Genomic DNA, 27,288 nt, shown 5'->3' with positions numbered 1-27,288 from the left:
TCATCCTATCTGGTCACACCTCTATGATCCCCAATGGATAAACCTTTTTAGAAATAAACCGCATGAAAACAAACCTACAGGAATCCGTCTACAAGAACTAATTCAGCAGTGGAATATGCATTTGACCAATATTCATCAAGATAGAGAAATTGTGCAACCTCCATGGAAAGCATGCATACCTTCATGTGATTATTACTTTCAACGTTGGGGGAAACAATCCCTGAACAATGAAACTTTTCAGAAAATACATGCAGCCCACTCCTTGGCAAATGCACAAACTCTGCAAATCTATACTGATGGCTCCAAAAGTGACACAGCTGTGGGAGCTGCTGTGGTTCTACCAACATCAACAGTCTCTGTCTCGTTGCCTCAGGAATGCAGTGTTTTCACTGCAGAACTCTATGCCATTAAGATGGGTTTGACTTTCATTGCGACTAACTCCACACCGAAGACTATAATATATACAGATTCTTTGAGTGCAATGACAGCGCTCCACGGCAATTCTCGCTCTCCACATCCATTGATAACTCTAATAAGAACTCAAATATTGGATCTCCATAAAAATAAGCAGAGTGTTACTTTTTGTTGGATCCCAGGGCACACAGGAATACCAGGTAATGAGCATGCAGATAAAGCAGCAAGAAATCCCACTGACAATGACAATATCCAGATTCCTTTCACAGACTATAAATTAATCATTCATCGAATATGCAATGAAAAATGGAGAGAAATTTGGCACAATCAGTTAAATAACAAGTTACGAAATATAAAACAGAATCCGCAGGTATGGAAATCTAGTTTCCGCTCAAACAGGCACGAAGAGGTTGTACTTGCCAGAGCACGTATTGGACATACCCACCTTACGCATCTCTATTTATTGCAAGGAAATAACCCCCCACTATGCTTGCATTGTGATTCACCACTAACTATAAAACATATTCTTGTAGAGTGCGACCATTATCAGTCTATCAGATTAACATCATTTAGATCCCTCCGTAACTTGAATGAATCTCTTCAACTAAGACATATACTTGGAGACAACTCTAATCTATCTGAATTTTTTCACTTTCTGAAACAGATTAATATATATATGCTCTTATAAACTCCCTTTACTGACCTGTACAGTGTCTCTCCACAGAAATAGGCGCAATTTGGTCATAGTAGCCCTTGCGCCAAAAAACAACAACAACAACAACAACAATCAACAGTTTCTCCTCCACTTTACTCCCAGTTATTTCAAGATTCTGTAGCTGACTGCTAGAGTTCAATACACCTCTGGCATTCCCCTTGCTGAATAACTCCTCATGTGTGAATGTCGATGCAAAATATTCATTTAGTTTGTTAGACACCTGAGCAGGATCATCAACACTTGACCCATCAATATCAAGTGGACCAATCCGATTCATCCCCTTCCTTCTAGAGTTTACATAAGTAAAGAACTCTTTGCTGTTTTTCTTTGCATCCCTTGCCAAGGATTTCTCGTAATCTGCCTTCGCCTGCCTAACCTCCTTTGTAACTTGGTTGCATATCAACTTGTATCTATCATAGGCTTCTGTGTCATGTGTTAATTTGTAAGTATCCCACGCATTTTTCTTCTCTGCCATATGCCTCATTAGTTCATCTGACATCCATTTTGGCCTAAACCTTGAACAATATTTCTTAGTTGGTATGTAAAGCCTAGTAGCTTCCAAGATAAGTTCTTTGAATGCTTCCCATTTTGAATTTGCTGTTGGTAACATCATCAGTTGGTCCCACTGTATAGAATTTAAATACTGTCTCAGTCCATCGTAGTCGCCTTTACGGAAGCAATAACCCTTCCCTTTACCCCTAATGGTAGTTACCTCTTTGAGTAAATCCCACTTCAGCACACTGTGATCACTGCCACCCTAGTGGTTCATTTATCTGCAGATTCTTAATGCATGAAGAATCACTGCTGATAATCAAATCAAGAGTATTACTCCCTCTAGTTGCCTCCCGAACATGCTGATGTAGAAAACAATCATCCACAAAAGCCCTGCTAGTGTGTGAGTAACCAGCCCCCAAAATCCTGTCAATATCTGGGAAATTAAAATCTCCCATTATAAGACACTCTGATTTACTGGCCCACTCTATTTCCCTGTACAGTTCCTTATTATACTCATCAGAGTCATTAGGCCTATAGCACACTCCTACTCTCAATTTTGATCTCCCAATGTTTATGTCACACCAAACTGACTCCACACTGCACTGTCCAGCGATGTCGACTGGCTTCACTTCCTTGGTTTTTATGTGTTTCTTAACTAATAGCATAACACCTCCCCCCTTCCTATCCTGTCTATCCTTTCTGTAGACGTTGTACTCTCCAAATTGCAGTTCTGCATCCCTTATATCTGTGTGACACCACGTCTCTGATATCCCAACAATATCTGCCTTCGATGTTTTGAGCAATACCCCAAATTCATCAAATTTATTTACTAAACTCCTAGCATTGGTGTACACGCAAGTATACCTGCACCTGTTTCTATTCTTAGCTACCCTAACACAACCCATGTGTTTACTTGTACCGCAATGGCGCCCAGCAGTCTCTGAAATACCATGCATCTTGTTTTTCAGGTTTCTGCTTATTCTAATAGAAGCAGTGCAAGAATCTCTTTCACCTCTGCCAGTGGCTACTGTCAATCTATTGGTCTTTGTCTCCCCCCAAGCTAGCAGTTTTCCGACCCACCTAACACTGCCTCGATAGCATCAGCAAATATTCTTGCACCCTTTCTATTTAAGTGTATCCCATCCCTGTAGAAGCAATCTCTCCTGTTAACAAGTACAGTCCAGGCTGAAAAAAATTCTACCCCTTGAGCCTTGCACAATCTTTCCAGGGCCGAATTGATCGACAAGGCTCTCATCATATACTCCCTCCTATCGTGTCTAGGCAGAATTGCAGACACTTTCAAATTCAACCCTAATTCTCGGCTTTTGTTCAACAGTGACCTGTACTTGCTAAGTAATTCTGCCGGTCTCCTACTCTTAATATTATTAGTGCCAATGTGTACAACTATATCACCTTTTGTGCCCTTAAAAGATGATATTCGCTCTACAACGTCATCAACCTTTGCCCCTGGCAGACATACCCTGGTCCTGTTCCACCTATTTTTTTTACAAAGCATGTTTCCCGTTTCCCTGACAATAGAGTCACCAACAACTACTAGTTCCTTCGGGACCAGCGCATTCTGCCTTGGGGGTTGTCTCTGTGTCACGCGATGCCCAAGTGCAAGCTCTGGGGTTGATGTGGGCAGCTGGGAGCTTGATGGGCCCCTCAATTTAGTTCCTTCGAGGGCATCCACCCTGTCCTTCAAGCTCTCATATAGGCCCACAAGAACGCCGAGTTGTTGCCTGATATCGATACACTCCTTGCATCGCGCACACACAAAGACATCCCCCTTGGCAGTATCATGTCCCGTACCCGATTGCTCTGCAAACATCAAGCAAACAGTGCATTTTATAAGTCTGTGAGTCAGAGGACAACTGCCCCCCTCAGTTCTGCTCTGAGCCACAGCACTTCCATTAGCTTGAGCCTTTTGCTTTGCTGCTCTGGTCTGAGTCATGATTCTATTAATTTATTAATTAATTATGTTATTAATTATTACGTTTGTAATCTAAGTCGTTATATGTATTTATTTAAACGTACAATTTGATTGCTAACGAAGTTCAACTAACGCTATCTAGTACGGTATATAACCTACGGTATATCTAGGCCCCGAGTGCCAAGCGAGTGATCTAGCGATTTATAAAGCGAATTTGAAAGCGTTTTTCTAAAGAGAAGTTGATAAAGAGATTTCCAAAGGCTTTACTTTCCAAGTTACTTATTTTCTGGCTCTTTGTAAATAAAGAAGGAAGCCTCCTACAAGAAAGGAAAGACACCTTTCTTTTGTATATATAACTACTTTTCTAACACACTAACCACTAACCTTTTATCGCTTGGTCACTGGTGGCACCGCTCCTGCCTCCACGTGGCGGGGCCGGTAACCTGGGGGATAAATCAACCCTCGGGGCTAAAAGGAGCAGTAATGGAAACGAATGAGTTTCCACGTCTAGAGCCCAAGAGTGCGCAATATGACAATCGTGAACCCGACCATGACTTTTCTACCTCTAAGAGAATGAAAAAAGATGCAGGCAGACAGGAATCACCAGCTTTCCTGATTATCCATTCTCTGTCGGCACAGCCTGTTAGCAAGCTCTCTCCTTTCATCATCCAACGATGCCTTGAACATGCAGCATCATCTCCAAAAATGGTGAAACGTCTCCAATCCGGGGACTTGTTAATAGAGACTTCTCTCCCAAGACACTCTGAACAACTACTGAAACTCACCACTCTAAGCGGAATTCCAATACAAGTCACTCCGCATAACACCCTGAATTCATCCAGAGGAGTGATTACTGAGTGGGATCTACTGAACGTGTCTGAAGAAGAAATAGTACAAGAACTAAAGTCACAAAATGTAACTCAAGCAAAAAGAATCATGATACGAAAAGATGGTACCTTAGTCCCAACACGTAACATTATTCTAACTTTCAATACACCGAATCTACCAGCATCAGTCAAAGCAGGTTACTTAAATTGCCGTGTACGACCCTTTATTAGTATTAGTATTAGTATTAGTAACGGCCGCATGGTGCAAGAAAGCCTATGGCTTATGCTGCACCAGCCAAAAAAAAAAAAAAAAAAAATCCGAACAAAACAATGATAAAAACAAAAATTAAATAAATAAATAATAATAATTAATAAATAAATAAAAATAATAAAATCAAATTAAAAATTAAATAAAAAGGAAATTAATCCTATCATCCTATGCGCTTCCCTTACCCGAAAGTACTATCCAGATGACCTTTGAATTTCCCCAAACTGTCGGCCTCTACCACCCATGAAGGCAACTTATTCCAGTAATTTATAACTCGCTGCCTAAAATAAAACTTCCTGCAGTCCAATCTAACCAATTAAACACCTCAATCAAATCTCCTCTAAGGTGTCTAGTTTCCAAACTCTGCAACCCACATATTCGAAGTCTTTCTTCATAAGGACGCCCTTTTGCCGATCTCACCAGGCGAGTTACCCTTCTTTGCACCCTTTCAAGAAGCTCGATGTCTTTCTTCAGGTGCGGTCTCCATACTTGAACACAGTATTCCAAGTGTGGTCTAACATAAGCCTTATATAATGGGATTATCACGTCCCTATCTCTACTTGCAAAAGTTCGATAGATCATCGATAGGACACCATGGGCCTTCCTTGCAACCTGTTTACAATGCTCAGAGAATTTCATGTCTGACCGTATCGTAACACCCAAGTCCCTTTCCTCCAGTACTGGGTTTAGTTGAACTCCACCAAGTGAATAAGTTTTTTTGGGATTACTGTTTCCCAGGTGTAATACCTTACACTTTGTTGGATTAAAGCACAGCTGCCATTTTTCTGACCATTCCTGAAGTCTATCTAGGTCTCTCTGAAGAAGCTCAGCTTGACAGTGATCATTAACTACTCTTCCAATTTTAACATCATCTGCAAATTTAGACATCACGCCCTCTATCCCTTCATCAATGTCGTTTATGAAAATTAAAAACAACAGTGGTCCTAATACTGATCCTTGGGGAACCCCACTTCTTACCTCAACCCAATCTGAGGAATAGCCATTTATCACAACCCTCTGCCTCCTGCCCTGAAGCCATCCTTCTATCCATCTAAGGATTTTCCCAGTGATTCCAACCTGTTCCAGCTTATAAAGCAACCGCTCATGTGGGACTGAGTCAAAAGCTTTGCTGAAATCTAAATAAACAATGTCGAAATTATTCCCTAAATCCAGCTCGTGAGTGACCCTTTCGAAATAGCGAACCAGATTTGTTAAACATGATTTTCCCTTTACGAAACCATGCTGAGTATCCTTGAGAATTTCAATTCGATCCAAATGATCCTGAATTCCACCCTTGATCATTGCCTCCATGATTTTCCCTACTACTGAAGTCAGACTGACAGGTCGATAATTTCCAACTTCACTTTTAGAGCCACCCTTATGTATGGGAGATACATTTGCACTTTTCCAATCCAAGGGAATCTCCCCAGAGTCTAATGATGCTCGCATAATTAGCCTCAATGGTTCAATGCACTCGCTTGCCGCCTCTCTTAAGATTATAGGGTATATTCCATCAACTCCAGGAGCTTTACTGGTCTGTAGGCTCGAAAGTTTTTTCATTAAATAATCTTGCGAAATTTCAATGTCATTAATTACATATTTTTTAACTTCGCTCCCACAATTTCCCTTTGCCACAAAAGGCTTTTCATTTGTAAATATCGATGCAAAATAACTGTTGAGTTCATCTGCAACGGCAGCTGGTGTATTTATTACTATTCCCTTTCCCTTACGTAAAGGTCCGATCTGGTTTGTCCTGCTCTTCTTGGCATTTATATATGTGAAGAATTCTTTATCCCCCCTCTTTGCTCTGTTTGCTAGTGATTTCTCATAAACTGCCTTTGCCTGTCGAACCTTTTCTGTGGCTCTATTACACATCACCTTGTAGCTGTTATAGGCTTCAGTACTTTTTATTGTTCTGTAACCTTTCCATGCCACCTTTTTCTGCTCAAGTAATGCGGCAACTTCACTAGTCATCCAACTTGGAACCCTCCTCGTGGAGTATTTTTTTAATGGTATATACGCATTCAAGGCATCTGTGATTAATGTTTTAAAAGCGTACCACAGTTCAATTGTATTCATTCTCTGCGCGATATCTACCCAGTTAATAGAGGCCATGTAGTACCTGAAGGCATCGTAATTTCCTTTTCTGAAATTAAAACCCATTCCTTTGCCTTTTACTTGTGCTACCTCTCTCGTCATCATCCACCGTAGAACTCCGTGATCACTTCCTGCTACTGGTTCCTCTACTGTCAGCCCTGTTATGTCATCTGATTCATGTGTGATGATGAGGTCTAGCATATTCTTTTCTCTAGTACTCGCCCTGACATGTTGATACAAATAACAGTCATCTAGTTGATTTAAAAATTTTGTTCCCCATGTCGAGTTTCCTTCCCATTTACTCCAATCAATTAGAGGCAAATTGAAATCACCCATAATAAGGCATTGACGCTTACTTGCCCATTCCATTTGCATGTAGAGGCTTTTGTCATAATCCTCACAATCACCTGGTCTGTAGATTACTCCTACTCGCATTATACCTTTGTTTCCAACTATCTCACACCATACAGACTCTATACTAGCATGTGAAACGTCTGAATCCGGGAAAGCTATCGTCGCACTCAGGCTGCTTCTGATAAGAAGCATTACCCCACCACCCCTTCTATCTACCCTATCCTTCCTAAATACATTATACAAGCCGTACTGAAACTCATCATCCCCAATTTCCGGGTGGCACCACGTCTCTGTAAGCCCTATTATGTCCGCGTTACTTGTTTTAACCAGCAGTTCGAATTCGCTCATTTTATTGACGACACTTCTAACGTTACTGTATAAACAATTAAGATTTACTGTTCTTGTATATTTAACAACCCTAACACAACCCTTGAAGTTTTTTAGGCTCTCTTCCCTGATATTAGCTACCCGCTCACGTGAAACGTCTTTGCCCCCAGAACATCTAGATAATACGTCCAGTTGGGGTAACAGATAAGAACTCTTAAGGTATGTGCAAGAGTTACATTGACCAATATTATTGGTCAATGTAACTCTTGTTACATTGACCAGTAATAATGTAACTTTATCCCAAATCCCCTAAGATGCTACAAGTGCCAGAAATTTGGTCACTCCCAGACAGCATGCCGTGGCGTTTCAACATGTCCAAACTGTGGCTCCACAACTCATACCCAGTTAGAATGCAAAGCACAAACTCCACAGTGTCCTAATTGCAGGGGAAGCCATCCAGCATACTCTAAAGAATGTGACCTCTGGAAGATAGGCAAAAAAATTCAAAAATATAAGACTGAAAATAAAGTCTCCTATCAAGAAGCTAGGAAACAAATTAAACTAACCATGCCAAATAGCTCTTATGCCTCGATTATCCACTCTCACCAATCAGTAGCATGTCAGACGGAAGTGTCACTCTCTCCAGATAAATCGATTGCAGACTGGGCTCGATCAGTTCTATCGACCCAGCCTACATCAAAGCCAAACACAGTTGACCAAAGTATGAATACACCTATCACAGTTCCAACCCAAATCATAACCCAAGGTAAAGTAACAGAAAAACCTCAAAAATCAGGTCCTGTCGAGGTTAATCAACCACCCTCAACAAGGATGGATACCGACGATACGACTACCCAAGACCTCCTTGAATTACATGCAGATGATGAAATGGAAGATAGCAATAATTCAACATGCCCCAATTTCCCCAGAAAAGAAAAACCTAAGCTGGATCGTCACAAACAACCCACTTATAAAAAGCAGTCAGATTCATCTCCCTCTTACAAATCCAAATAATGGAACAGATCATCCAATGGAACTGTAGAGGCCTTCGCAGCAACATCGATGATATCCATGAATTAATTCACCTATACCGACCTCTTGCAATGTGCTTGCAGGAAACGAATTTGACACCTCAGATCTCAATCAAAATCAAAAATTATACCTTGTTTAGACAAGACAGAGCTGACACTAACAGTGCTCACGGAGGAGTAGCAATACTCGTGGATTCAAGTATCCCCTCCAGGCGCATCCATTTACAAACCTCCTTAGAAGCTGTTGCCACTCGCGTTGTAAATGGTATTACACTGACACTGGTTTCAATCTATCTTCCACCAAATCATCAATATACCATTCAAGAAATCGAAGATCTTGCCTTGCAGTTACCATCTCCCTTTTGTATCCTAGGAGACTTTAATGCCCACCATCCAATATGGGGTTCACCTATATCAGACAAACGAGGGAAGCTTATTGAAATGTTGATAGACAGGCAAAATTTAACTTTACTAAATACTGGCACTCCGACATATATCCATCTCCCTACAGGTACAACCTCTACAATAGACCTTACCATTTGTTCCCCAATCCTCTTTCCAAGTATAGAGTGGGTAACTCTAAGCGATCCTTATAGCAGTGATCACTATCCCATAATCTGCAAAATTCAAACATCCTGTTCCTTCCCAACAGAAAATCTAATGAAATGGAAATTTTCAAGAGCTGATTGGACAAAATACAGAACGCAAATATCATTTGACAACTACATTATTCAGTCCTGTTCCATCGACAGTGTTACTGAGCACATCACAAATGAAATTCTGTCAGCCGCATCCGCTACCATTCCTCAATATCAAGCAAGAAATAGACGAAAAACAAATTATTGGTGGAATGAGGACTGCAACCATGCGAAAAAAGAGAAAAACAAAGCCTGGAACCTTTTCCGCAAACACCCAACCACCCTCAATCTTATTAGTTATAAACGTCTTAGAGCAAAAGCTCGTTACATCAGACGTAAAGCGAAAAAAGAAAACTGGATTAAATTCGCCTCGTCAGTGAATAAAAATACTGATATTAGATTAATCTGGAGAAAAATAAAATGTTTAAACTGTAAATTTCCTCCTTTATCCACCCCACTACTGAACTGGAATGGACAGGAGCTTTCTACCCCTACAGAAATATCAAATGCACTGGGAACCACATTTTCTCAGCTGTCCTCTTCTATCGCCTATGATCAAACATTTCAAAAACTTAAAACAATTGCAGAGAAATCCAGACTAAATTTCACTGACAATTCCGCTTTACCTTATAACAAACCATTTACCATGCTTGAGCTGCAACAATCCCTTAACAACTCAAGAAACAGTGCTGCTGGCCCAGATGGGATATACTATGTAATGTTGCAAAATTTGGATCAGAGATCACTCTCATTACTTCTCATATTTTTCAATCGCATTTTTTCCGAACATACCTTCCCAAGTTCCTGGAGTCATTCTTATGTACTAGCAATTGCAAAGCCCGGTAAAGATCATTCTGTTCCGCAAAATTACAGACCAATATCCCTTACCAGCTGTCTAAGCAAAACCCTAGAGAAAATGATACATCGCCGTCTCACTTGGTTCCTAGAGTCCCAAAACTTGATTAACAACAACCAATTTGGATTCCGGAAAAATCGATCTTCATTGGATCTCATGATCAAAACCGAGACAAACATTAGAAATGCTTTCGTCAAGAAGGAACATCTCGTAATGGTCTGTCTTGATGTTGAGAAAGCCTTCGACACTACTTGGCGATTCGGCCTCTTAAAAGATCTGCATTCTCTTGGCCTGAGAGGTAATTTATCATACTTTATCAAAAATTTTCTACATCAGAGATCCTTTCAAGTCCGTTACCGGGGAACCCTCTCTAAGATCTTTACCCAAGAAGAAGGAATTCCGCAAGGGTCGGTTCTCAGTGCCACTTTATTTACAATGAGAATGAACCACATAATTGAACTCATTCCGAAAACTGTAGATTCCTACCTCTTTGCAGATGATCTCTCAATATCCTGTCATTCTCAAAACATGCATTACATTGAACGCCAGCTACAAATATCAATTAATCGAATCGTGACATGGATGACAGAAAATGGTTATAGATTGTCCAGCCAGAAATCTGCTGCCATACACTTCTGTAACAGACGAAATATGCATCCTGAGCCCGAGCTCCACTTGAATAACCAACCTCTTCCCATAGCTAATTGTATTCGTCTACTAGGATTATTTTTCGACAACAAGTTAAACTTCCAAAAACACGTTGAATATCTCCGGACAAACTGTCAAAAGAAACTGAACATACTCAGAGTTTTATCAGCGACAGCATGGGGAGCAGATCGTAACACCCTGCTTCACCTATACAGAGCCATAATTAGATCACGCCTGGACTACGGGGCGCCTGTTTTTGATTCTGCTAGGGAGAGTGTTTTATCTCGGCTCAACCCTATCCAAAATTCAGCTCTTAGATCAGCATTAGGTGCATTCAGAACATCTCCAGTGCATAGTTTATATATCGAAGCCCATGAACCTCCTCTAAATATCAGGAGGAAAGATGTTGCTGTTAAATTATGCAATCAAGATCCAAAGCCAGGTAACCCATCCTAATTGGTCAATACTTCATGATCCGCTGTATATGACCCTGTATAGAAACAAAACACAGACAGTTCGGCCTGCTGGTATTAGGCTAAAACATCTAACAGAAGATTGGGATATACACTTCGATAAAATCTTGCAAGATCCTATAGATCCTGACCCTCCATGGTCTGACATCACACCATGTTGTGACAAGTACTTCCACCAGTGGGGTAAACACTCTCTATCAGACTTTACCATCCAACAGCTGCACACTGAGCATGGTCAACATTATCCTGACTTCGCTAAAATATATACAGATGGGTCGAAATCCGAGAGTGGATCGGGTGCAGCAGTGGTACTCCCTGATAAAATAGTTTCTCAATCTCTTCCGACAGAGTGTAGTAGCTACACAACTGAATTATTTGCCATAAAGCTTGCATTAGAAAATGTCTTCCATATGTCAATTCAAAAGAGCATAATTTACACAGACTCGCAAGGTTCCGTATTAGCATTGCAAAATAATTCCCCACCTACTCATCCGATATTAAAGCTCATCAAAACACAGTTGATACGACTTAGAGAGCACCAGCAAAAGGTTATCTTCTGCTGGATTCCAGGCCATACCGGAATACCAGGGAATGAAATTGCAGATGATGCTGCCAAAAATCCATCCAGCCCAGCCCCAACGAATTCGCTAGTACCTGTCACAGATTATAAAATGAATATACAAAGAATATGTAAAGATCAATGGACTCTTCAGTGGCAAACACAATTCCAAAATAAACTATTCCAACTAAAACCCTTACCAAAATTATGGGCTTCTAGCTCTATAGCAAACAGACAAGAAGAAGTAGTTCTAGCCAGAGCCAGAATTGGACATACTCATTTAACCCATCTGTTTCTTTTGTCAGGAAATGATCCTCCCCAGTGTAATCATTGTCATACACCACTCACAGTCAAACACATACTTCTGGACTGTACTCTATATAATAATGCTGGACTAATGTCTTTCAATTCTCTGTCAAATTTAAAGGAACCTTTGTCACTTCACCATATCATAGGCGAAAATTCAAATCTTGCAGAATTCTTCTCCTTTCTAAAACGAATGAGATTGTATAACCGTATTTAACTGCTTATAAATCAACAAACACAGACTGTATGCATCACTTCCATAAGTGCAATATGGCCTAAGTAGCCATTGCACTTTAAACCCCAACAACAACAACAACAACGGTATATCTAGTACGGTATCACAATGGCGGGAAAGTTACTAACGGTAGTTACGAACACGTGGAAACCCTTACCGATACTTTTACAAGGCCGAGTAAAGAATAAATACACCAAATTAATCAAAAAATCACAAAATAATGTTATACTACTAAATTTAAATCAAAAGTTTTAGAAAAACAATAATTTCAAATCAATAAATAAGAAAAATCCACTTAGCGGCTTGGAACACGACCGTCACTAGTAACCTCGAGTTTTTCTTCTAGTAAAAAGATCCTGCGCAAACTGCGCTAAGGCTTTATAATTTTCCTCGCTCTCCAGGAGATATTGTTCTTGGTTTATTGGCGAGAAACGTATTCTGGTTATTAAGAGGCAGCGGAGGTCTTCGTATAGTTGGCAGTGGTGCATGAGGTTCTCCCACGTCTCTGGCTGTCCACAGTGGCAGAGAGGGGTGTCACTCAATCCGAAACTGGAGAGTTTTGCTCTTATTGCGCCGCGTCCCGTGAGCAGATAAGATGTCAGCAGTCCCGGTGAAAACCAGTTTGGGCTTTTGGGAAACACTAGTTGATTATCCGGTATGAATCTTCGGGTGACTTCCCCTTTTGTTGAAGTCGTCCAGCAGGTTTGCCAGGCCTGCTGGACGAAGGCGTTTTTTCTCGAGTTTACGATCGTTCGCCAGATCAATTTTGTAGTCTAAGCAGGTGATTGCTCTGCCTTTGGATAGTTGATAAAGCAACCCACAGCGGACGATCTCCAGGTCCAGGGAGAGAGAGAGCCCAAGAGGACCTAGAGGGCGTGGTTGCTTACAGTACAGCAGACTCTCGAGATTGTCAGTAGAACTGAACGTTGAATGGTCTCTAGCTTCCTTTTGTTTACTGCTGTTACCGCCTTGTGGAACCAGACTCCTGATGCATATTTATTTATTTATTAAATCAGTTTATTTCCCAAGAAACCTTGGTCACCCCGGGACGGCTCTGTGCCAGAAGGGTGTGAATATTGACAGACTAGGTGCGAGGAACGCAATGTACCATAAACAAGAGTACATGCGTGCTCGACCCCGAACTTTTACAGGATTAAATATACAATAATGTACAAAATATACAGCAATATACAAAGTATATGATTGCATACAAAATATGCAGTAATATACAAAATATAACAAAAAAAAACAGTCTGTCATGTCCAGGAGCAGGTGAGTATTATAAGTTCATTATCTGGTAGCAGTTCTTGAGGATTTCCTTCCTGTAGGCTTGTCTTCACAGAACCTATCAGGGTGGATCCTAAATTTATTGAAGATCCGAAGACAATTGGCTGGAAACATGTTCCTCAGGGAATCAATGTTTGACAGCGTAAGACGTAGAGGGAGGCAGGAGTCGGGGTGCTCCCCTCTTGCTTTCCTCTGGCCAGAGATTAATGAGGATACCGATGGAGCATCAGTTCGCCTGGTTATAAGTCGTGCAAGCGTGAAGGCATTTTTTGTCATGATGATATGTCTCCAGGGAGTGGTGCCCAGATTTACTTGTAGGATAGATCTGGAGATAGTTAGAGGGTGGCCTACCAACAACCAGTACTCTAAACTGAGATACTTCTGAAGGTATGAGGGAGGGGCAGATGACCAAATTTCTGAAGCATAGAGAGGAATCGGCGTAATATACCTCAAGATGTGCCGAACAAGCAGCGCTGGTTGATGCACATCAACGAGCTCTTGACGCACTGCCCAAAGAGCAGCGTACGTCTTCTGCCTCATCCTGGCAAAGTGAGCCCAACATCCCAGGTGAGGCCAAGATCAGTATGAGAGGTCACCTTTTGCACCGGTTCCCCACTAACAAAGACTTGGATATTATTTTTGACTTTCTTCTTGGTTATCGTCAGTTGTGCTAATTTGGAAGGGCTGGGATACAGCCCAACTGTGGCAAGATAACTTTCATATGTTATTGCTGGTAAGAAGACTGCTTTATAGAAGAGGGCTAGGGTCCTCTTCTTAAGCCCCCAGTCGCGACGAGTGACTCTAGCTATTAGTGCGAAGTATTTTTTTGATTTTGCTTCGGAGGTAAGTAAGATGGGGTGTGAATGAGATTTTTATCCAGCAGAATACCAAGATATTTAAGTTCGGTGGAAAGCTTGTTGTTTCGTGAAACTTGATCTGGGGAGGCCTTCTGATATTGAGAGAACCTTTAAGTAGGATGGAGCAGGTTTTTGTTGGGGATATCTTTAAGTGGTTTTGGGTGGCCCAGTCTTGTAGGATATTTATAGCATGGTTTGCAGAGATCTCTACTTGAGCTCTTGAGTATGCCGCCAGGATCAGATCATCCGCGTAGGCCTGTGACCTCACATCACCAAGGTCGAGGTTTAGAAAGCTGTCGAGCACCACGTTTCAGAGCAGTGGGCCAAGTACTGAGCCTTGTGGGCATCCTTTATCGACTGGTCGTATGACTGAACAGTGTGGAGCACTGACGGTTACTGTTCAGTTTGCGAGATAGGTTTTTATACAATTGTACAAATTAGCTGGTAGCTTTGCTTTCCGGACTCTGCCGAGGACGCTTGGCCACCAAGGGGAGTCAAACGCCCCTGCAAAATCCACTGAAATGACAAGGAACTATTTAGGACTGGTAGTGGTAGCTGCTTTGACGATATTCTCTAAGGCGTCCACGTGGAGCATCCCCTTCTAAAACCGTAATGGTTTTCAGAGTGAAGGCCAGCCTTGGAGTAATGAATTTCTGTTCTATTGTTAGATGTTCTAGGAGTTTGCTTAGTATGGATAGAAGAGCGATGAGCCGGTATGACTCCGGAAGGTCTTGTGGTTTTGTCGGATTCTTGAGAATAAGCCTTAATTTTGCAGATCTCCATACTGCTGGGTAATGGCCTGTTACAAGGCAATGGTTGAAGAGGTTTAAGATCTCATTTGGGATGGTTTCAACAGCCTTCTTTACGATCTCGGGCTCCAGCATATCTTCTACTGGAGATTTCTTGTTTTTTATTTTTGCTGCAGCGGTGTTCAGTTCTTCCTTGGTGAAGCTGTCTTCCACTTGGGCCGTGGTGTATGTGCTGTTTTCCTCAAATAGTAGTATTTGCTCTGGGGTGCTTGGTGGCGTGTGTTGATGGAACATGGCGTCAAGTATGTTATTTATAGATTCGGACCATGTCTTTGTATAGGTGCCTTGTGGCGTCTTGGTGGCTGGGATGACTTCTCCCCCTGGGGAGTTTGTTTGTGATTACTCTGTAGACCACTCCCCATGGAGCAGAATTTCCAACTGTGGAGACTAGGTGCTCCCAGGAGCGCTTCTTCCTTTGTTTAATCAGGACTGTGTATTCATTTCTTGCCGTTCGGTACTGCTGCTTGAGATACTCTACTTCCGCTTCCGGCCATGTCCGTCTTGCGCGTTGAAAATTTTTCCGTCGGGTGTAAACCTCCCGTCGCAGTTGCTGGAGCTCTGGGCACCACCAAGGTACGGCTCCAAGAGAAAGTCTCTTCCTTTTAATAGAATTAATTGAGCTTTCAGTGACTAGGCTTACAATTGCCTTTTGGTGCTGGTCTGCGTTCAGTCCAACTGTGCTGAGAGAGTGGGCGGCCATGATCAGTGAATCCTTAAATTGCTGCCAGTTTATTGCCAGTTTTGTCAATTGCAAATCTATGTAGAGTTTGCCTTATAATTGGTTGTCGACTTACTGAACGGCGCAGTTAGAAAGTTATTACACTGTGGTCCGAAGTGGTCCAGCTTTCTCTAACTGTCCAGGATGAAAGGTGTCGTGCAACGGATCTTGTGGCCAGGGTGATATCAATTGTGGCTTCCCACATTGTACTAGAGAAGGTCGGTAGATTATTTGGTTGGTTGAGAATTGAGAAAGAACTGTTCGAGAGATATTCTTCCAGTCTTTGTCCGTTGTTTGTGCCTCGTCTATCTTGAGTTTCACTGAACCACGCTGGCGACCTGCAGTTTACGGCAAGGATGATTTTGGCATTTGGCAATTCCAGAGAGATGCTTTGTAAGTATCTAATAATCAGGAGAATATCCTCCCCCGGCCGAGAGTAGAGAGAAACTGCGTAAAATTCCCCCAAAGGGGTGATGATATGGGCACAGGCTGCCCAGGGAAGGCAGTAATGTGGTATTTTGGTGACAGTGAGATCAGAGTTTCTGACCAGAATAGCCGCCCATGGGGTCTCCCCGTCCACTTGAACGATCTTATAAGTCAACGGACACCCTCTGACTGCCTTACTATGCGAGTATGGCTCTTGAACAAAGAGGATATCGTGGTTCTCCTCATATGCCTTTTTCCTCAACTGCGCTGCAACTGCTTTAGCTCGTTGTGCATTGATTTGTGCAAATTTGATAATGGTAGTATTAAATAGTTTAAGGTAAGTCCCCATAATCGAGCCTTAGTTGGCATGTGCTCTTAGCTTTTGTGTAGACAGGGCATTTATTGTCCCGGATGGAATGATCTGCCTGCATTTTCATTGATTTGCAGTTTGCGCAAGTGGGTGAGGCTTCTTTTTTAGTGCACGAGTTAAAGTCGTGGCCTCTCTCAGCACTGTGTGCACATGTGGGTTGAGCTTGGGTACACGTGTGTGTCGTCTGTCCAAACCGACAACACTTGTAGCATTTGGGGACAGCCACATGCTCCTTGAAGTGGTGACTGCCCCAATTTATGAACACTCTCTATTTTGTTGACTTATTGTTCTCCAGGCTGCTGGGGAAAGCTCCACTACCCAGTTGGTAGAATTTCCCACTCTGGCATTTTTTTTGGAATTTCGGGAAAACGAGGTTATTTGGTTTAACATCGGGGTGGTCCTGCTGGAGGTTTCTTCTGTATAGTTCATCCTGGAGTGTTGCTGGGGTTAGGTCCTTTTCGGTGTCATAAATTATTATGCTGGGCCCCTTTCTTTTCGGGGGTGCACCTGTAGGCCAAGTGTTTGTATTTTGGGGTTACTAATGATTTTGTTAGCTTCTTCTTTCGTCTCAGTTTCAATGATGACACCAATATTACGTGTCTTACACACAGATTTATTATTTTTGCCATTTTCCGGCCTTCTGCTAAATTTGCGACCACTATTTTTTACTTCCTGACTTGTGTGAAGATCTTCTGTGGAAGTAGGTCTGAGGAGCAATATGGCCTTAGTTGCTAATGCTCCTAAAAAACAAATAACAAAACAAAACAACAGAAGTAGGTCTTACAATGAGCAGATGTGGTTTTTGTAGAAGAGTTTTCCTTTTGGTTGAGTTTCCTGATTCAGCATTTCTGGGAATCCTCAGGGCGTCTGCATAGGTAGGGGCGCGCTGTTGCATTTGATTATCCCTACCTTCAAGATATGCCTCGAGTTTAGCCACTGCCTTCTCGCGTTCGAGGTGCGCTGCAAGTAAAATGGTTTACAACTTCGTCCATAGGGAAACTGTCTGCGCGCAGAGCTGTACTGACTCTGCTGTTGGCTGTCTTCATTAAAGTTTCTAGTGCAGTTCTCAGGTAGAGAACCTGCTCTAAAACTCGACCCTCAGGCAGAGTGGGATCCAGTGGTGTCCCTTCATCTTCATTTTCTCCTTGCTGGGAAGGTCGGTCTTGTAGTTCCTTTCGTTCACTTTGGGATCTGGTTTCCATTTCTGATTTCTTATTACGCTTCTTTGGAGGCTGGAGTAGGCCTGGAGGCCAGAGTATCACCCATAGGCCTACAGTTTGGATAGTTTCAGGAGTAAGTTCCTGGCATTCATCGATGATATTATAGTCTGCAGTGGACATGATTTTCGAAAAACGGAAAACAGGGTTTCCAGATAAACGGGTCACCGTTAGTATTCTCCTAAATAGTAGCAAAATGATGGTCGAAACAAGTCTCTATGATAAACAGGAACCGAGCATTGGGCTGTAGCCTTCTGGTCATGTGGGAAAAATAGGAAGAGCTCAAGCGGAAAAAACCTAAATGAACAGAACAATTTTTTTTTTCTTTTTATTATTATTATTATTATTATTAGAAGTTTTTGGGGATGATAAATACGATGACAGTCTTCATTTTCTTGCAGGATAAGCCCAGTTTCACATCTGCCACAGAAAGTTTGTAGAAGTGTGGGGGAACACACAGAAAACACAGTTAGTTTAAATCAGGCGAAAAGTTTCAGAGACGTTGTGCCTGTGGGCATAAGAGGAGAAAAGTACAATTAGGGTGGAAAAAGTATAATCCCTAACCTTGTCGCCACTTGACGTTATCCTTGACCTTGTTAAGCGACAATTACTAAGCAACTTAAGCAGACAATTGCTGACACACAGCGGGTGGTCCCCTCCCCAGTCACAATTTCATCGAAAAGATCGAAAATTGCTCTCTTCAATTTCCTGCCAATGGCGACCTAACCATTGACAAAGACGTTGAATAATTAACGTTAAGATCTAGCAGAAAGATTCCAGAAAACACCAAAAAAGTCTCACCAACGGAATCCTCTTCTAAACTTGTCTATGGAGAACATAATTCCAGAACTATGAGGCACTTTAAGCACTTAAATTAAACAAAGTATCAGGAGCTCGAATTATTGCGTCTGTATTCCGAGACCCCCTAGCTTCAACCCCTCGTCTTTATTTAGTAGTAACCTGTTTTATAGTATTACAATTGCTAACACTTGGTATTAACACAGAGGGATGGGATTCCTCCGATGGCACCTAGCACACCGGCAGTGTGCTAGGTGCCGCATTTCAGGACTTGCACGTGGGAATCATACCCAAGGTTACTAGGTTCCACCATCGTGAAGGTGTAAGCAGAGGACTTGGCTGTCACAGACCGACCAGAACTTGCCGAAATTAGGTCCACTTGACTTGAGTGTCACCAGGGTATCAGTTCCATCAGCGTTTTAGACTCCCAGGTAGCATAGCTAAGAGAATGTCGGCAACAGCCTTAGGAACCAACCGAGCCACGTTGTGAAAAACAATTATTACAATAAATGAATAGGGTCGATGGGATTCGAACTGTTTTCCATCCTGTGTCGGGAGGACTGTGATTATAAAACTGTGCTACCACAAGGAGTGAAAATGATACGTCGCGCTGAAAACTGAAATTGGAATTTCTGTTTCAGTGGAAATTGGATGGTCCGAACCGGGGGTGTACTTTACTCGTTCATTGCCGTCTTCACATTTTCATTTCATTACGAGACTTTTGTAGTCAGTAAAAGAAATGCAAAAAAGCCATCAGATCAATCTGTGGCGAATTTATCTGCAAAAAATTCGGTTGCGTGTAGAAACACACACGCACGCACGCATTGCGGAAGATAAGCTTAATGAGATCCAGTGTTCTGTTTACTTCCTAAGATTATACTTCTAGGGTTCCTTGACTCTTAAATACTAGCAAGGGAGGATTGCTCCCATCTCCATTCAGTAGGACCTCACACACATCTTAGTTCCCGAGCATTTCAGTCTTTACCCTCTGAGCTGTTTTAGGGTGCATATCCATTAGTGTCTCTCAAAATCTGGTTGGCTTTCTTTGAACAAGTTGAAGAAAAAATCAGATTCTTTAAATTTTTATTAACTTTATTTTTTGATAATTATTTCACGTCGGTTAGACGGGAACGCGGAAACAGACCCCCAACCATTTTTGCACGGAATGCTTTCAGAACTCATTCTAGTGATTATTGAGAGAAATTCTCTGGGGGATGGGGACAGTAAGCTTATACATTCGCGCGAGTTATAGGGACCACATCCTGGTATTCGATACTAAGCTTATACTTTCGTCTACTGGTTTGCCATACTAATATATATAATAAAATAATTAACTAAACTGATGAAACAATACAAAGAAAAAAGGGGGTGGGAAGAAGAAGGGTACTGTGGAAGAAACGCTCCTAATATAATTTAGAATTTAAAAGCCAATTGAATAGAATTTAATGGCGCCCCTCGATGGCATCAAAGTCCGAATTGTGCGAAATATCAGGAAAGAGGAAGACCTAAACTACCTACAATAGGGGACCGAATGAACTAAAATTAATAAAACAGAATGATCTGATAATAAAATAGACTGTGGCATATATTTTATTTTAATTTTGTTAGTTTATTTCAGGCAACATTTAGTGGAACGTGCACGTTTGCTGCCACTGATATTTGCATTAATAATTTTATATTTATTTTTATCTTTATTTTCCTTCATTTCTTCATCTTAATTTGTTAAACTTTAGATTATATATAAGTTGTATTAATATATTGAATCGGATATGAATAAATGGATGTGATAGTTATACAAAGTGCCAGCAACTAGAAGGGTGAGGAAAGTAGAAAAAGAAATGAAGTAGATTTGTGAAAGGTGAAAGGTTTCGTTTTAGATTCATTTTATCGGAATGTTCGACACATATTTCTATAAAAAGCTTTTGGTGTTACCTCCCTTTTATACTCGGGCTCACAAATGCCAAAGCCCTTACTATAAGATTGGGCCTCACAACCCCGGCAAGCTTCGTGTCTTTTAATTAAGCTTTTTATCTTTCCACTGTCTATTTCTAATTTCTCCCCGTTCGTTCAACTATTAGTGCAATACGAGGGTGAAACAAACGTTCCTACTGCTATCGCTATTTTTCTTCTTTATTTATGTAAAATTCTCCGTTTTCCCTTCCTGAATTTAATACCTCGCCCTTATATATTTGCTTGTTTTAATTTGTTCCTATCTACACAAAATTAAATCCTACAATAAATTCTGCATATTCATTACAGTTATTTGTAACTAAATTATTTATACCCTAGCAGTTATGATAAATGGTCGAATATAGAAATAATTATTGATACATGAACAGGTATTTCATCAGGGGACTACACCTGACCATGTATCAGGAACTGCGTTTCTATACTTGTCCATAGCAGTAGAAGAAAAGTGATAGGCCAAAACAAGTCATGATAAAGAAATTAGATTAGCACTTTCTAATACAGTATAGACAAGGTAGTACCAACACTGTGTAATTTATTGAGGTAATTTAACATTCTTTCACAAATCTACTACTCTTCCTTTTCTACTTTCCTCACCCTGCTAGTTACTGGAGCTTTGTATAACTATCACATCCATTTATGCGTACCTTATTCAATATATTAATACAACTTATATATTCTCTTGCATCCTTTAATACTACGCTTTACGCTTTTAGGTGCATCTGTCATACCTATTTACTAATTTTGCATTCACTGAAATCAAGCCCGTGACTGCTGAATACGGTGCTGTTTCTTGTATTCTGTATATCTCGTGAACTCCTCTGATCATTTGGTCGTCCCGGAGTATAAACAGAAAATTTATTTTTATTTATTTCATCAACTCTATACCTTTTTTCTTTTGTAACTCTTTTTGTTACATTGAATACCCATTTATATATATTTGTTTTAGTTTCAGTTTAAATAAATAAGCTTACTATGTATTTAAATTTATTAAATGCATATTTATTAAAAGCGAAGAATGGAACGAATTATATTAGGAATGAGACTGTTAGATAAGATGAAAAACGAATGGATTAGCCTGCAAACAGAAGTAAAGTACATCCTTATCAAAACAAAAGGACTAAAATGGTGTTGGGCAGGGTACATAGCTCGAAGACACGATGAAAGGTGGACTAAGAAAATAACAGAATGGTACCCAAGAGGAGTTAATAGAAAACCTGGAAGACAACGGCGGAGATGGACAGATGAAATTTATGAGTTTTTGTCGGTAGTAAATGGATGGCCATTGCACGAAACAGAAGGAACTGGAAAGTTTCTGGAGAGGCCTTCATCCTGCAGTGGATTGAAAATGGCTGATGATGATGATTTAAATTTTAAAGTTGAACATAAGTGGCTAGTTTATACCGTAGTGTTAAATTAATTAATGAAAAGGTATTATAAATGTTTAATTGCTCGTCATATTTCAGTGTAGCGACCAAAACTATTGTCATTTAAACATTGATTTTAGGATGACAGACCGCCTTAAGAGAAGAAATGATCAAACTCTGGAAGTCAAAACGAATTGACAAAAACACAATCCATGGACCTGCCAACTGGAAGCACCACCCAAACTCAATCAAATTAAGCTTCAGTCTGTATTCGATAAGCGATGCCAATCCCGAATCTAGCCTGAAGTTTGGTGGTGCCGGGGCCATTGTCAAAATAAATTTGATTATATAAACTATATACACACTACGGAATGTCCATTACAATTGGTGGGGGGGGGGGGCAGCGCACCTAGAGAAGGATAAAATTGATAATAGTTATGGGTTTCATGGTATGAAACGAGACAGTTCATATTTCTATTTGTTTAACAGTTTTAGTTTAACGTCGATCAAAATAAAAATGAATTGTGACATTTCTTTATTTACTTACATCTTGTCTAACAAAATAATAATGATGAAATCGAGTTTTTTTAAGCGAAAGTGTTGCAAATGAGTTCGTTTAATGCACAATCATTTAATGATTTGTTGATGAAAATTTGAAATTACTAACCGTGGCAATACCAAAGAAATTATCTTCGATACCATCGAATTTTTGTTTTGCTTTGCTTTATCACAACGAACTTTAACAATTTTTAATTTTGGTGAGAAGAACTCGAAATGTCTGCGCTCCGTTTTACGCAAAATTAAGCTGGCCGATGCATTGGGAAGAATCAGACTTGGTATTGCTACGGTTGTCAGAGTTAATCCTAGGTTTTGTTTATCGCGTGTGTATTGGTCAATCCACCGTTTGAATTAAAAATTAATTACAAATATGACAAATGAATTACTTTCAGTTGAAGAGCCCAAGAAAATTAAAATTGATTTTAAACTTTTCAGCGCCTTCGACGGCTACCATCGGTGTCTGCAAGGATTCGTTGCACCTATCTGTGGCACAGACGCAGGCGAGCACGTGAAAAGCATCGTCTTCACCAGAGCAGGTTCCTTCTTTAGCGAAGGGTGCAACGACTACTACGAAGAATGCGTTGGTGGCACCGAGACACTCCTCTCATCCTTCTGGGTGGTACTCGGCATTGCAACTTTATCGGCGATGCTGAGGTAGCTCGGATCTTACGGAGAACGCAATTAAAAAAGAAAAACAGTTAAAAAGTGAAGTTTTTTTTATGTACACACTGTAAGTTAAGAGCTCTACTTATTCCTCCTTTTTTACATCAAATGACCCTCTTTGTGAATGTTGGAAGGTGAATTTTAGGTGACTTCACATTTTCAGACCGGCTCGATTAGTTAAATTCGACAGCTTTGGGGCTATTTCGCACGCAGAATAGGATATTCCACTGTCGAGACACATTCAAAATGAGCATATTAGAAGCGGCACAGAGTTGTTCTTATTTCACCCAAAGAACCTGCATAACATCCGCGTGATTGTATTTTAGGCGCGTTCTCACGAAAAGCGAAAAAAATTTATATTCGGTTCAAATTTCTAATGCGGTGTTTTCTTCTTTCCCTTTTAGTTACAGAGGCGAAGGCTCTCTTAATCCGCACTACGTTTAGAGAGAAAATTCAACAGAGAGTGTGGACTGGAAAACGTGGGACAGAATGTCCGAAACACAGAACGTTAAAGGGCTTTCTTAGTGTAAAAGAAATCTGATTTCGTTCTCTTCATCTAGCTGTGGCCCTCGCTTAACTTTCTCAAGTCTGAATAATTAAAAGACGTTTCTCGGTTTTGCAGAAGTCCACGAATTCAGCGGTTGGATTTAGTGAAAATCGCGACAAATTGCCGGTTCAAAACTGACAAAAGGTGAGCACGAAGAAACCCAAATTTCTAATTAATATTTTCTATGTATGGCGTCAAAATCGGTTTTACTTTCATCATTCTGCTTTCAATGAATTTCCGGTTTGAAAGTGCTCGTTGGACTTCCAAGGACTGTTAAACTATTCAGTTTCACCATTAAAGAAAAGCGATTGCACCCAAATTTTTGTACATTCGATTGAAAATTTGATGTCACGCGCCGCTCTCGCTTACAACTGACGATGTACTCTAACGAACACGGGTCGCAGTTCTGAAACGTAAAAATTCTGATGATAATGAAGTTGCGAGGGGTGGTGGTGTTAAGGAATATTTATGAAACCTTCTCCAGATTTACGAATTTCAAACTCCCAGCATTACAACTGCGCAAAATTACGCTTTAAATACATCTACGAACAAAGGAATCGTATTTGTTTGATGTTTTATTTATTTAAATGTGAAGTGCACGACATTTCTAACTAAAACTGAACTTTGTCTTTGTATTGCATTCCTGAAATATAAGTTTGCCATTTGTAATCTGTGTGCGTCTCTCATTTTCTTTTTTCTTGTCTTTTCCACTTTTTTTTTTCCCCTTTTTAAAACCCCGCACCACTTGAAGATTTAACAGTCGATATTCGGGCAAAAGTGGGTATCATACGCAGCTATGATACCCGGAAAGTTACCCGAGTTACTATTGATACCCGAAAAGATGGAAAGTGACTAAATCCCGAGATACCTGTTGCAAAGAATTCTCAGGATATCTGAAGCAAATGCGCCGAAATAGTAATTATCCATGATTTATGTATTTAGTAAACTGACAACAAAATGAAAAAGTTTTTCAACAACAATGACTTTAATGGGCGAACTGAGAACATTTTTTTTCTGCGCATCCGTGGTATCAACCGTTTATTCCTCCAATCAGCGCTTGACACAAAACACCATATCCAGCGCTCCAACTATAACGCGCATAATGTGACACGATCAAAAAAATAAATGAAGAAACGATCTTTGCCCGATTTCTATTGGTCAGATTTTAATGTAAGGATGGCTCGACAATTTTTATCTAAAAAAGTTATTTAAAATTTCGTCAAAGTCACACGCTGGCGGATGGCTGGATACACGGAAAGAACGAAAAGAACAGGCGGTTACGCAAATGTGAGAACGGATCTGAAAAAAGAGTTCCAAATAAAATATCGGCAAAAGTGAACGATCCCTAACGTATAAAATATTTAAAACATAAAACGTAAAAAATATCAAGATAGGTTTGTTAGCGGGTCAAAGTGTAGCGTGCGACGCTACATAAACAAATGAAAATAAATAAAAATTATTTGAAAAGCAAAAAAAATAAAATAAAAAAAAAGTTTGAAAAGGCAGATCGATGGATGGCTACGACGTGCGATCTCAACTCGTTTTACTCATAAAAAATGACCGCTCGATGTTTGTTAATTAATTTCATTGCGTGAAGTCGAGTAATTAAAGGAGGGACAGAAGAAGAAGAAGAGGCATAAAATAAAGTAATCGTAAGATTACTTAGGAGTATCGAAAACGTCTTCGAAACAATTTGTCTTTTCTAAATCTGCGAGTTTAAATCCGGAAACGTTTAAAAGCAAACGCGTACATTCGGAGCCGTGCATGTGGCTCCATCTACTAACCCCAATAGACACTAGGAACGCGACACTCGTGAAGTTTAACGCGATTAGAAGCTGACGCGGCCCGGAAACCCGAAAGCAAAACTGAAACAAAGTTGGTGTTCAGTGTAATGCACGTTACGCGTTCTCAGTTTTCGTACGGAAATTACAAAACAATTATTATGACTGATATGTGGTCATCATGAAAATGCGAATGACGAAATTGGGAGACTTCGAAATTAAAAGTTTCATATTAAAAAAAAAAAAAAAAAAGAGAGAGAGAAAGTTTAGTGTATCATAGCGAGAATCGAGATGCTTTTAAAAAACGCAAACCAGAAATATGAAAACGAACTTCACCAATTTACAGCCTGTGTGCAGATGCAGCGGAACCCACGCTGCACCTTCGACGTGATTATCTACTGCGCATGAATGCGGCAAAAATATAGTCAGCCATCACATCCAAATTGGTCCATTATTCACGATCCACCATGGACGAGTAATTATGATTCCGAGCCAAATTAAAATAAACCAGTAGGACTGCGTCTCAGACATTGGATTGGTTTGGATTTTATTGGCGCATTAGCGACTAAGGCTATAATGCGCCAACGTCTCAGACACTTAGCTCGAGTTTGGGAAATACATTTCCAGCACATTTCTGCAGTTGATATAAACTCGGAACCTCCTTGGATTCCGACTGTGCCTTTGTCCATATCACATCTTACGAAAAAGAAAGAAACCCTGGGTGCCAAGGGTTATAGTGATCAAGCGAGTCCCTGAGTGATTTCTAGAGCGTTTTTGTCAAAGCTACAGTTATATTAATTTGTAAAAGTTTTCTTACGTTGCCATTAATTATTTGTTAACTTAGTATTACGAATTATAACTAAGTTACAGGAAGGAAAACCACCTTTCTTTTTTTTCCATTACACTAACTTACTAACCTTTACACCGCTTGGTCACTCTAGCGGCACTGCTCCTGCCTCCCCGTGGCGGGGCCGGTAACCTGAGAGAAGAAATCCACTCTCCTGGGGCTGAAAGGAGCAAAGAAGGAAAACAGTTCTTTTTCACCTTTAGAGCCATCGAGCTAAAGACTAGAAAATGACACCGAAAATGACCATTCTCAACCAAAGAGGTTGAAAACAACCCCACAAGAGGAAATACCAGCATTCCTCATACTACACTCTCTGTCAGAGCTGCCTCTGAGTAAACTGTCCCCATTCTTTGTCCAAAAATGCATTGAGTCTGCTGCAGGTTCCCCAAAAACAGTAAAGCGGCTCCAGTCTGGGGATCTTCTTGTAGAGACCATGAAATCCCAGCATTCGAAAAATTATTAAACATGACTACTTTTGGCGGACAACCAATAAAAGTTACTGCCCATGCCACCTTAAATTCCTCGAAGGGAGTAATCGGAGAATGGGACTTGTTAGCTGTATCAGAGGAGGAGATAGTTCAAGAGCTACGTAAATAAAAAGTCATACAAGCAAGGAGAATTCTGACTCGGAAAGATGGCGTTCTTGTTCCCACTAGGAGCATAATTCTCACTTTCAGCTCTCCCATCCTACCATCATCTGTTAAAGCAGGCTATCTCCATTGCCGTGTCCGTCCTTACATCCCAAACCCAATCAGGTGTTACAAGTGCAAAAATACGGACACTCCCAAACTGCATGTAGAGGTGAGTCAGTATGTCCAATTTGTGGATCGATGGAGCACAATCAAACTGAATGCACTGCTGCGACTTCTGTTTGTCCAAACTGTAAGGATGGTCACCCA

The 27,288-nt window shown here is 40.7% G+C and overlaps 1 protein-coding gene across 1 annotated transcript in view; it reads left to right on the top strand.

Annotated features, from left to right (window-relative positions):
• LOC150078589 (uncharacterized) overlaps positions 1-24,430 on the top strand; it is a 316,484-nt gene extending 292,054 nt beyond the window's left edge. Inside the window, exon 5 of the mRNA XM_090385338.1 lies at positions 22,987-24,430. Coding sequence (XP_090241464.1) covers positions 22,987-23,209 — 223 coding nt within the window. The 3' untranslated portion in view covers positions 23,210-24,430. The remainder of the gene's footprint in view (positions 1-22,986) is intronic.
• Positions 24,431-27,288: the final 2,858 nt, after the last annotated feature.

This window comes from Mastigoproctus giganteus, chromosome 11, assembly GCF_048544385.1.
Source record: "Mastigoproctus giganteus isolate SK-2022 chromosome 11, ASM4854438v1, whole genome shotgun sequence".
Taxonomy (NCBI): domain Eukaryota; kingdom Metazoa; phylum Arthropoda; class Arachnida; order Uropygi; family Thelyphonidae; genus Mastigoproctus; species Mastigoproctus giganteus.
The sequence above is the reverse complement of the archived record's forward strand: the minus strand, read 5'-3'. Positions and strand labels throughout refer to the sequence as shown.